Source organism: Ascaphus truei, chromosome 21 (assembly GCF_040206685.1).
Source record: "Ascaphus truei isolate aAscTru1 chromosome 21, aAscTru1.hap1, whole genome shotgun sequence".
Taxonomy (NCBI): Eukaryota; Metazoa; Chordata; class Amphibia; order Anura; family Ascaphidae; genus Ascaphus; species Ascaphus truei.
In genome coordinates this window covers 14,965,171-14,978,038 of record NC_134503.1, presented here as the reverse complement: position 1 = coordinate 14,978,038, position 12,868 = coordinate 14,965,171, and the positions used below count along the sequence as shown (strand labels likewise).

Below are 12,868 nucleotides of genomic sequence, written 5' to 3'. Positions count from 1 at the left end.
AGAGAGAGAATAGCTTTTCTAATACTCCTCATAGAAGCTTGGTTATGAGCACAGGGAGGGAGTGAGGACTTCTACTCACATGGTGGTGGTTTTTCCAGCTCCGTTATGCCCTAGAAAGGACACAACCTGATTCTCATGTAGGTTCAGGCTCAGTTTGTTCAGTGCCAACTTTTTGCCAGTCTTGTAGATTTTGGTGAGTTTGTCAATGCACACAACCAGAGGTAAGTGGCTGGGCTCCTCCTCTATCCCACGGGTCTCCTCTGGGTGATCAATAGAAGAAACGGGCCACATGTCAAGATCTCAGACACATAGGATTTGCATTCCAGTTGTTATCCAGGACAGTCACTCAGAAGCTAAACAGCCCCCCTCGGTGTGATAAAATACAACAAACCTGAATTTACAGAGATTAACTCTTAATGTGGTGGGATGGATTCACTCAATGTGCCCTAGGTTATACACAAAAATTACTATATCACTTTGCTTTGGGGAGATAGACATGATGGCCACAGGCCCCTTCTGATAGTTAGTTCTCAATGGTATATGTCTCTTTTGCCACTCACCCAACCTGCGACTCTCCATGGCACAGGCTTGGTCTTCTTCCATGATGCTGAGACGAGGTGGTCGGGACCAAGGCCAGGACCACTCCCAGGTCTCTATTCGCCCACTCCCCAGCCAATAGGATCTCTGGAAGGGGAAGTACCAGGGGCGGGGGAGGCCGTACATGCCTGGCACAAAACACATACAGGGAGTCAGTCAAATGCCAGTAGGGCATTTGACACCCAGGCTGACTCTACGTTACCAATCCACTGCTCTGAAACATTGAAGAACTCTGACGTTGCACCAAGACAACATAATAATGTAGACAGCTTTGAAAACCTCACATTGTCTACAAAGAAATCTGAGGTTTCTAAAGCATGCAACCTACAACAAATCTACATTTCTCCGTGACCAATACAGCTGCTAGAGATTTTAACTACATCTCTAAAAAGGAGAAAAGAGTCTTCTAATGCCGCACTATTCAAAGGAGGTCTCACCACAAGACATCAATTAAATATTTGCTTTATTAGCAGAAAGTTTAAGGTGCACAACATTTCGGAGAACCCCGTTCCTCAGGTGCAATAATCACAGCCTGAATCCACCCGAGGAAAGGGTCTTGTGATGAGACCTACTTTGAATAGTGTGTGGCATTAGAAGACTTGTTTCCCCAGTATTACTATTGGTGGTAGAAGTGGGATCACGGCCATTCTTCGAAGTCAGCACATGAAAACAAAACTCTACCATCATCCGAAAGAAAAAGGAGTGCGGTTAGATTAATTTTTATCTTTACACCTCTAAAAGGATGGAAATGCCCCATATTGTCCTTCACAGTTAAGGGAGTATACCCCAATTTTAATGCAAATAAACCAAAAGCAACTGCTCTTGGCCCCTTCAACCATCTGTTCAACACAGAATGAAATAGTACGGAACCTTGCAATGGTGAAGATCTGATGTCAGGATAAGTTAACAAGATGAGAACACACCTCTTAGGCCAGGAGTGCGTAAACTGGGGTGCATGATATTTTCGTGGGGGGGGGTAGGGAGGGGTAAAAGAGAGGGCACGGCGCTTCTTGTGACGCGTCACCATGAAAACATGGAGTCAAATGACGCCACAGAGTCAAATGTCAGCGCGACGTCACATGATCTTGTGACATCAAATTACGTCGCTGGAGGGAAGGGCAATGGGGGGGGGGGCAGAGCAGACAGGGGGGCGCAAAGAAAAAAGTTTGCGCGCCTCTGTCTTGGGCTATAGGAAATGACGGATGGAATTCAGGGTTCCAGGGATTCCATATGTGAGGCTTCACCCCACCAGATAACACAAACCCAATGCAATAAAAGGGAAGGCTGAAAATGAACCCCCCCCCCACAAACTGTAGATGAAAGGAACCTTTGAACGAGTGAAGAGGGGAGAAGAAGTGCATCAAAACTCGAATGTCCCATGTATCAGCCTTGGAAAATCAAGGGCATCGAGCTATGCAGAATGCAGTTGATCAAACTCCTAAATACATATGCTACTCCAGTAGCCTGCAAGACTGATAGTCCTATTTCTGCCGTCTCTGTTGTGTACCTGGGTGAACAGCCTCAATGTACCAGGTGAGAACACCATACACCACAGCGTCGATAATCAGCATCATCATTGACAGCATGAGGTTAAAGTCGTCTCCTTCCACGGGAGACTGACTGAACGTGCGCCACTGTATCCCTACGCCAGCCACTTCATACAGGGCAAAGTACTTGGAGCCAAGACCAAAGGCTGTCGTGGACATGAGGGACTGCAAGGAGAAATAGGGGGGTAAGGGGGGGTGACGAAGACAATTATAGGGGCGGTTATGGAGCAGACAGAGAAAAAGAAAAGTAAGTATGAAGAAAGTAAAGGAGAAAAAGGGAGAGAAAGGGAGAAAAGGGAGAGAAAGGGAGAAAAAGGAGAGAAAAAGGAGAAAAAAGGATAGAAAGGGAGAGAAATGGAGAGAAAGGGAGAAAATAGGGTGAGGAAGTGATACCAAGAAAGTAAAAAAGGAGACTAAAAATAAATAAGTGGAGAAAAAAGACCATCCGAGTAAATAATTCCAAACATCTGCACACGAGAAATGCACAATAACAAATCCTGGGAGATTTGTGCGTCCAGTTTATGTATTTTGTATGGCCGTTCCTCCTTCAAAACAGTAAAATGAGGTTCGCTGTGGAGCCGTCATGTTCACCCTGACTTATTGTACATCTGCTTCCTGGCTTTAAGCTTATATAACTCATGTTCTGGTCAGTAACTGACCTGATGGACAATGCGATTCTCAAATGTTTATCTTCAAGATGAATTCCTAACACAAATAAATGAAGCAGCACAATACTAATTCAATGCTAATTAATATACACAGAATTACAATTGGTACTAATACTCCTCCCACAGTGGGATTAACTGCAGAGACTGGGCGGCCTTTTCATTCCAATGATAAATGTATTGCTGGCCGCTCTAGTTGTAAGGGTTCCAGCCCTGGATTTTGCTGGAGCTTGTGGTTACAGCCATATCGATTCTGGCAAATCTCTTGCTGGACTTGCTAATTGGCTGCACCTGTTCCAGGGCTTGTAAATAGCAGTCAGTGACTCCCAGCCCCATGTATTCTATCCCATGTGTTCCTGAGTCTTCCCTGTTCCTTTGGATTCCCTGTTGCCGACCCCAGCCTGTGACCCCGACCACTGGTCCTGTGCCGCCTGTATACTGACATTGCACCTTTGCCGCCTGCCTTGACCTCTGCCTGGATCACGACTACTCTAACAGGACTCTGTCCCCTGGCTCTGGTCGGTGACCATATATCGATCCTACAGCTCCGCGGGCAAGCTTCCTATCAGAGACGAGCAACGTTATACTAGTAAAGGATAACCCAATATTTATCTCAAGCTCTGTCTGATGAAGGTTTGACACAGATCGTATCTCACCGTTTTAACCAGGGCAGATTAAGTTTTAAATTTGCCACTTTAAAAGATGTGATCAGTCATGTTGGTAGTGAAACAGAGGAAGGCCGAAGGGTAACAGAAAGGGGGCGTTACTCACAGCAATGCACTTCTCAAAGGCCGTGATCTTATCATGAGCCACTTCCTCCCGAATGGCCACGTACATGTAAGGCACGTAGCTTAGGAAGTAGATGATGCCTCCACAAGCAGATGCCACCTTCGCCTTTGAGTACAGCACAGACACCAGGAAACTGCAGGGGAGAGAGAGAAATTGGTCCATGGGAAAATGTATGAATGGGGAGAAAAGTAAAGTGTGATGTGCCTGATCAAGTGAAAAATCGGCAACTTGTACCAACACATATCTAATTTTCCTTCATGTTCCTCCGAGCTGTAGCAAAGGCTACTCTTTAATCTGCCACTAAAGTTCTCAATCTAAAGCAGCTGTTCAAACCATTTCTATCTGAAAATCCCCATTCAACATCCTGAATGGCTGCTTCGGACAATATAGAATAAGGACATAATTGTTGCCGGCTGCAATACTTTTCAATGGACACGAGATCTTCTTACAAGATCTTCAACCAGAAACACACAACTATCATTTACTGTTCTCGGTCTGTCCTTTAGTATGGACATATCTAGACCAGGGGGGCGCGGCGGATACGGAGGCCCCGCGCTCTTCCCCAAGGCATTTAAATTAAATGCCGGGGGAAGCGTGAGGTCTCTGTAACTTCTCTTACCTGCTTTCAGCCGACTCTTCAGCGACGCTGTTCCAAATGACGCCGTGGGCTCATGTTATGTAACGCGTCCCCATAGCAACGTGCGGCAAATGATGCTGCCGGTTCATATGAGTCGCAACGTCATTTGACGCCCGGTCCTAGGAGGGGGGGGGGGTTGCGAGCACTTGGGCTGCCAGGCATGGGGGGCGCAGCTCAGAAACTTTGCGCACCCCTGATCTATATTATACACATCTAGTCTTCACTAAAAGCTACTTGCATCAACTTTTCATACAACTATTCCTCACTAAGACATATTTAATTCTACATGGAGCAAAGTTATTTATCCCCCGTAAGTGCAGCATTAAGTTAATTGAATTGATAATCTCTACCGATCCCCTATGTCTATCTTTTGTACCCTTGGGTGTCTCTCCTCTCTGCTCCCATCACTCACCAGAACATGATAGTAGACACGGCGTAGATGGAGAGGAAGAGCCAGATGATGAAGACGTTGCTATGCATCAGCACCTGGCCATACTTCAGGATGCCGGTGAGTGCCGTCACCGAGACAGAGAGCTGGACGAAGCCCGTGATGAACCAGGCCACCCAGTGCACAGCATTATTCAGACCCATCATCTTCATCACCTAGCGAGACAGCAACATGTTGGGACTGGGACCAACCCTCTTCCGGTTGGAAGGACCAACAGAACATTTCCCCATAAGGTGTTGCAGGCAGCATCCACTTTTAAGGGCTAAATGCCCATATATTCTACTAAAGCTTTAACACTTCAGGTGCCCCTTAGACGAAGCTATTACGTCATGGTGTCTGGCACGCCAGTGGGCCCATGATGTACTGTAGTAGCTACGTCATAATAATCCGGCTCATTTATTTTCTAGAGGAGATGGCGTTCTCCTGTGGAGCACAGAATGCGATCTATCACTAACTGGAACGGAAGGACGACTCTTCCCCCTTCCGTTCAGTCATCAGTGATCGAGCGATCACGAAGTAGTAAAGTGATCGCGAGTGTCGGAGAGGCTGTGGCCCGCTGGCGCCACGGCCCCTCCGGAACTCAAAGGGTTAAAGCAAAAAATTTTTTTACCCTATATGAACGTAAGGAGGGGGGGGGGGGAGAAGGGGGCTTCCACGCAGGTAAATGGCAGTGGCGAAATGTCCCATTCCGTCCCTCGGAGCTAAACTGCGGCACTCAAAGCTTTGGGGATTCCCCAATTGGCGTGAGATTTTTTTTTTTACTTTTGACAATACTTGCAAGGAAAAGCAAAGATGGCTGCGGTCACCCAATTGGAAGCTGCAGTGTCATGTCACTATGAGGTCACTGCTTTCTATTGGCCATCAGGCTGAGGCCGAACCCAGTAGCCATATTGTATCTGACGGAGGCTGAACCCAGTAGCCATATTGTATCTGACGGAGGCTGAACCCGGTAGCCATATTGTAACTGACGGAGGCTGAACCCGGTAGCCATATTGTATCACCCGAACAACAATTCTTGTAAGGAAATGTCAAAATAAAAAATCTCCGGAACCAGGAAACCCCCACAGCTTAAAATGCCAAAGCTCATTCCGGGGGGCCCCATGTTTAAAAAAAAAAAAAAAAAGTAAAGATAAAAATGAGCAGCACGACTGCAGCTTTAATAATGGTCTCTATTCTTTAAAAAGTTACACTCATTACTGCTATATTTTGCTAGTACTGCTATATACCAGCCAAACAACATTTAGCAGCCATGGTGGATGATGGTACATGTAGGTCCAACCTTGGAGATGTGCAAAAGGGAGGGACAGGTAATGATTCAGCATAGAGCTGTGTTCCTCCTACCACCCTCGTTTGTCTGCAGCCTGCGCCTTTTCTGTGGATGAGGCAGCTAAACATGACCAGCCGCTTCCATAATGCACGTAGCAGGTTTACCTACAACCGGTAAAGTCATTACTCGGACGGTTATTGCTGCTGGTGACGTTACCTCCTTCAGACGATGCTCCTTCTCCGCCACAATGTGCTGAATCATCATGGCCACAGAATACACCCAGGAGATGACCATGCAGAGCGGCATCATGTGCTCAATCACAAACAGGAAGCTGGAACGACACACATGTAGCATTAGGAAGAGACAGACAGACAGAGCTCTGTCCATGCTCCACAAAGCCAGCTTGGCACAGGGCACCCAGTGTATGCCCATCTACACTAATTTGAACTATACCCATGCAAAGAATCCCTGATCTGAAGTGGATGAACCACAGGAAGATAAAGTGCTCTTCCTAACGTGCATCATTACCAAGAACTATTAAATCCATCACAGCCAACAGAATCATGTGCCTTCCCAGCAGGCTATAGAGAGGGCCAGTGAAGAGGCGCTCAAGTATCTACTGGGACAAATAGAGAACCAATGTTCCAACCGCATGATGGACTCATTATGGTTTAGAAATGCTGGTGTTCCATCTAGTCCAGAAATGACTGTGACACATTTTCATTCTATTAGCATTTATCTCTTTAAATCACTGGTGTGCTATTCACTAGACTACTTAGAAATCTTACAGGAGCAGTTCCTACTGCTCGTTTCCATCCCCCCCCGCATCCTTTTTTTCCCCCCTTTACATCTGTGTGAAGTTGGGGGTCTCCGAAGCTTAACCGTGTTAACTACTGCTCTGGGGACCCCCATGGTTCTCCAGATACTTACCGGGAGGTGAAGGTAGCATCCCCCTGCCCAATGGCGTTTAAACTTCCCATATTACGTGGGGCAACAGGAAGCCACAACGCCATTCATAACGGCTTCCTATTGGCCCATGTGAACAAGGCATTTAAACAGCGAAGTACCTGCCAGCCCCATGGGGTCCCCATAGTGGAAATTAACACTGCTCACCTCCGAGAACCCTCTGCTGCCCACCTACATAAACAAAAACGGGGGCCGCTCCTTTAATCTTCAACCATTTCTTGATGACCTTAACTGCCCTAGGTCATAGAATCAATTTGATACCTGACCCCGACCTTGCACTGGAGTATTTCCAGGCCGAGTTACTACAATTCTGCCATGTCCATGATCCATGATGCAGAATCAGCCTGTAGAGCCCACCGTCCTCGAGTTACATCTGATCTTATTGAACTTTACCACGTTAGGGATGCCCCGTGTGAACAGACACAAAATAACTGGATCTACTGATGACTTAACTTGTAATTATGTAACAATGTAAAATTTTTAATTAGAAATACATGCAAAATACACGCACAAGACAGACAAGACTACCAAAAGCACAACATTACACTGACAATTTTTTTGATTAAAACACATCAAATCCTACAAAATTCTGGAAGGGCATCAATAATATATTAAGAGTCCTCTAGCTACTGGCAACCCTCCAGTATCAAAAAGAATTACGCTATTTTGTCTAATCCCAGAGCCGTTGCCAACGTATTCAATTAAATACTTTTAAGGATGTGCTACGGTGTCTCCTAATTATCAAGACACAATTGTCAGCAGAATTCCCGTGGCTAGACGGAGATCCCTACTGTAGCAGTACCTACCCCCCGACTGTGCTCACAAATGGTCATTTATCTCCGTGTCCGAAGAGGAGATTGCGCAGAAAATACATACACAAAAGAAATACAACTACTGTGCAGGCCCACCACCAGTATGTATGAGGCCCAGGACAGAAGGCGACACCAGGGCCCCATGGTTGTTGAGCAGGGTGGGAAGAGGGGGGGGTTTAAGACCCTGTTGAACAGGGGTGGGGGGCCGTTTTGTGCTATAAACATGTTGAGCAGAGTGGGTGGGTGGGGGGGGGGGGGGTGCTTCACCCTGCTGTAGGTCCGCACACAGTAGAGAAAGGGACCAGGCCACCTCAGGAAGTTCTGTCCAACTTCCGGTCTGGTCTAAACTCCTTGGTTCAGCCTGCTGGGTCCACCTTTGCCACCGGACCCAAGATACCTGGTCCAACGCTGCCCCCTTCTGGCAGCCCTGCCAATGTGAGCCTAATCCGTTTTCCCGGAGGTTAAAGAATAGCCACAAAGCTAATTACATGCAAAAAGAATGGCAATTCTATATCTTATTAGCATTGGCATAACGTCACAATATTTTCGCGCAGCGTTGCGTTAGCTTCCAATAACGTGATGTTAAGCATCTCTTACTCCCATCCAGGGCGGCGGACCAGTGGCTCCTCATGCAAAGTTTCGGTATGATTTAATTCATTTTAATGCACTTCAGTGGATATGCGCCGGTGGGGTAAATGCCTCATGTGCATTTCACTATTACGAACATTAAAGTTAAGGCAGAAAACCATGATCGAAACTGACGTTATTGGACTTTGACGACACACCGTACACAGTCATGTTAAGTCACTTAACATGGCCAAAATGTAATTTCTAATCCTATTGGCTCCTTAACACTAATTTGTCTTCTGGTCATATCCCCATGGCCTGTAAAACTGTTCGTTATCCCAATCTTCAGTGACAAGAACTAGAGAGCAATTTCTCTACTACCTGTATTAACCAAACTCATGAATGTGTCCATTCCCAACTAAGCAACTATTGGAAGAAGTTACATTTTCTTAGTCAATTCCAATCTGTCTTTTCACACAAGTCGCTGCACAGCAACAATTCCCTTTTCAATAGTCTGAGATTTTGCAAACGCTTTCGATGTGATGGACCACACGATCATGTTAAACAAATTACAATGCTCTGGAATTGGACCACAAACTGTAAACTGGTTTCACTATGATCTATCAGGAAGATCACAATGTGTCTAACTATGGTTCCAAACCTAGCCACCTAGAAGTTACCGGTGGGGTTCCCAAAGGGTGTTTTGGGGCCCTTACTAGATTGTCTTCATAAATGACCTGTCCGCAGTTGGTCAGACATTCTTTATGCACATGTATGTAGACACTACTATTATGTACATAGCTCCAGCCTCTCCAACCTTGGAAATGTTCTGCAATCTGATTTCTCGAAGGTCAAAAACTGGATCAGTCAAAACAATCTTTTTTTAATCACTGCCAAAAGAGTAACTATGGGATTTGGGACACAGGCTACAGTACATTTCTAAAGCTTCCAACAACATAGCTACCGATTAGTCAACTCTAGCGCTAAGCTAGTCTCAGGCCCATGGTCAGAAAGCGCATTGGACAACAGATGCTAATGGCAATTATTGACTATTGTAATGCCGTGTATGGTACAGCACTCCAAATTCCCCTCTATACAATTCAATATGCCATTTTCCAATATCCTTGTGTACCTACAATACCCAGTACTGAGATATTGTAACTGTACTAGGCTGGCCCTCTCGAGTCCAGACACAAGGTCTAACTTTCAAATACTTTCTGGACCAGTTACACAGTTATCTAAGCAGGCGTCTCCCCCCCCCCCCCCCCCCCACCGTGCATATCACTTATCTATAATCCGCCTGCAGAAGCCTGCTTATGGTTCCAAGGTTCTTTTACCAGTCACCTTTCAATTTTATTTATAAAATGTTTTACCAGGAAATAACACATTGAGAGATACCGCTCGTTTTCAGCTATCTCCTGAGCACAGAGTTATGATGACAGATACATGGTTACATTAAATGAACAGAGGTTATTCATTCAATGTACTGATATTTCATGGACAGTTAGAGATAGGGAATGATTATGGGCGTAACAGTTACAGACAACATTAACATGCGAGACAGCTAAAGTCTTTACATTACTTAGACTGGAGGTGGATTTGAGAGTCTCCGGTAGATTGTTCCAGTTGTGAGGGGCACGGTAAGAGGAGGAGGAGCGGCCGCATTCTTTGTGGAACCTTGGGACCGTGATCAGTCTTTTGAAGTCAGATCTCAGATGATAAGTGCTTGGTGTGGAAGGGGTGAGGAGCTTGCTCATATAAGTGGGTAGCTTGCCCATAGAGTATATCAAGGCAAGACAGGAAAAATTTACTTTGTGTCGGGCCTCACGTCTAGAACCATATACCCAAGTCTCTCCAAACTGATCCCTGCTTAAGAACTTTCAAGACTTCTCCTGTTTCTTACTTTAAAAATGTTTGCAATGGTAATACCTAATGTCGTCATCACATGATTACACACCCAGGACATACTTGTAAACAAGAAGTATTTTTCCTGGTAACTCTAACAATACATTTTTGCACAAGTATGCCTTTTAATGATGAAAATCCTGGTACTTAAAAAAGGGGCTGGGGCAGGAATTATTGCTGTACTTACTCATCCCGCGTGTAACATGGGTATGGAAACATCTGCACATAGTTTCCGGGTTCTACCACGTCATGTCCCACAATCGAGTTGATGATGGCGCGGTCCATCATATCTGGGAAGGGAATTAGGAGAGAAAGCGTCATGACTCCCTTCCTACCAACATAACTTATTTCTTTTGTGAACGGTCAATGAAAGGGACATTGTAAAGAGCTTTGGTGGGAGCGGAGAAACAGGGTTAGTAGTGTATTGGTGGCAAAACTCTGAGCCAACCGAGCGCTCCATGTGAGACACCTTTCATGTAAGATAACAGGGCCTTCAGGCTTTGCTGGATGAAGTGGTTTGATTAATGTGTCCCAACCCTGATTTATAACCATTAAAACAGGATCAGCAAGGGTGTAATAATGACCTTGTATCCACACAAAGCCGTACAGGAAGTAGAAGCGCCCGCCGGTGTTGGGTCCAGGTCTCCAGTAGGCTCGGCGGATCTCGTTGGTCTTCTCCGTGAAGCTGGAGTTTTGTCTTATTTTGTACATGACATGCGGGGGGAGGGAGCCATCCGGCTGAGTCTGGAAGATTACACCTGGAAAAGATTAGGGATTGAAGTGAGGGAGCTGGACAGACCAGAGTTGTATCATGTGCCAGTACATAGCGCATGCAGGAGAAGAAGTTGAAGGCCAGAGGACAGCAGTTAGTAGGAGAGGTGGAGAAAGAAGGAGAGAGGTCAGGGTTTAAAGGGAGGCAGAGAACCAGGTGGTGAAGAGAGAAGCCATAGAACAGAGCTTGGTGGACAGAAGTGATAGCGAGGAGAGGAAAGCACCTGGTAATCTAGAAATAAAAAGGAGAGGAACCATAGATTAAGACATTGTGAAGCGCATGTGGGAAATTCATTCAACAGACAACTCAAATAAGGAGAGGGTCTCACTTGCAAACACAGTAACGTTATCGTGGTAAGCCCGGTTCAGGGTATAGTTCACTATGCTGTCTTCATTGGGAAATCCCTTAAAGATGTCCACGCTTACCTTGGAGAGAGCGACAGAGAGCCAGTAAGACCAAACATGTGTTATTCTGAACATACTGACCATGTGTTATCCTACATAAACAAAAAAATCCTAATGAGACTAAAATAATGAAACCCCACAATTCCAAAATTCATTTAAAAAACACATATCTGACTTTATTTTTGAAAGGCATCAATTATCTAGTTTTAGCCTACTGAACATATTACGGTCACTGACAGAATTGGCCCCGAGTGGAACGGACCATTAAGACGTCTTACCATGAGTTTTTAGATGGATACTTGTAGAGGTTGAAATAGTGTCCTGGGAACTTGGTAAACCCCTTACTCAAGTCCCAGCAGTAGAGGAACCCATTCCCCTCACCTTGGACATGAAGCGTGTCCAGCCACAGGCCGCATTATCGATAGTGTCCAGCTGCTGAAGCAGGGCGCTGGCGTTGGGCATTGAGAAGTTGCTGTCGATGACCCTGCGCAGCAGCTCACTGTCAGAGCCGTTCAGCAGCTCCGGGTGTTTCTGCAGGTCGCTTGTAAACTGCAGAGAAATGAAACCGGAGAGTGTGAAGGAGACCGATAAAACAAGGGACTAATAGAATATGTACTATAAAAATGTGCTCCCCTGATGCATGCACAGGAACATATGCACACATACTCAAAAGGCCACTAAAACTAGTGTACTAACAGCCAGATTTTAAGGCCATCTGATCCTGGTATTTAAGAGGGACTATGATTACCAGGTATTAACTTCATAATGATACAAAGGAAGAGAGACCCATTAAACATAGAAGGCAGATCAGGCCAGTCTAGTCTGAACATTTTCCTAGTGAAACCACATAGTAGATGCTTGGATTTCGTCATATTTAGGAGATCATTATGTAATTACTGCTCAAGCCCGTCACCTCTTTGGGGGGGGGGGGGGAGGAGGGGGTTCTCCATGAATCCACCATCCTTTGCATAGAGTTCTTCCTCACTTTTCCCCCTGAACCTCCCACCCTCTACTTTCAGGGCATGACCTTATATTCTACCACGTAACTGTCTCTGAAATGTCCTTCTAAACCCCATCTATCTTTGGAAAACATGTGAACCTCTCGCCAAGCAAGAAGTATTATCCCATACCTGGTGGCAACATCATACATATATTAAATAGATGTCCGAAGTACTTTCTCCCTCCCCCTAGCCATTCTGTTGACGCCAGAGGCTTAGACCCTGGAATGCCTGAAGAGGACATCACAGCCCCTTCCTACGCGGAAGACTTCAAGTGCATTATTGTAGGAGTTCCTTCAATCTTCCCCCACAATACCTCCTGTAGCCACTGGAGGCGCCGTTGCAATATTCCCTCCTCCAGCAAACCGCGGATCTCGGCAGAAATGTTCAGCCACACCCAGGCGTAGTGCGTCACGTTCCCCACAAAGGCAAAGGTCTCGTTTGCCTAAAGCAGGAGACAAAAGAGCAGCCACAGCACTGAGTGTGCCCCCCCC

At 45.9% G+C, this 12,868-nt stretch overlaps 1 protein-coding gene across 1 annotated transcript in view; it reads right to left on the bottom strand.

Moving 5' to 3' along the window:
- Positions 1-12,868, bottom strand: part of ABCA2 (ATP binding cassette subfamily A member 2) — a 119,135-nt gene that overhangs the window by 35,596 nt on the left and 70,671 nt on the right. The window contains exons 12-22 of the mRNA XM_075579072.1: positions 12,691-12,819; positions 11,758-11,925; positions 11,301-11,397; positions 10,785-10,958; positions 10,388-10,490; positions 6,167-6,281; positions 4,648-4,838; positions 3,581-3,731; positions 2,105-2,309; positions 561-725; positions 80-260 (exon numbers count right to left, since the gene is read on the bottom strand). Coding sequence (XP_075435187.1) covers positions 80-260; positions 561-725; positions 2,105-2,309; positions 3,581-3,731; positions 4,648-4,838; positions 6,167-6,281; positions 10,388-10,490; positions 10,785-10,958; positions 11,301-11,397; positions 11,758-11,925; positions 12,691-12,819 — 1,679 coding nt within the window. The remainder of the gene's footprint in view (positions 1-79; positions 261-560; positions 726-2,104; positions 2,310-3,580; positions 3,732-4,647; positions 4,839-6,166; positions 6,282-10,387; positions 10,491-10,784; positions 10,959-11,300; positions 11,398-11,757; positions 11,926-12,690; positions 12,820-12,868) is intronic.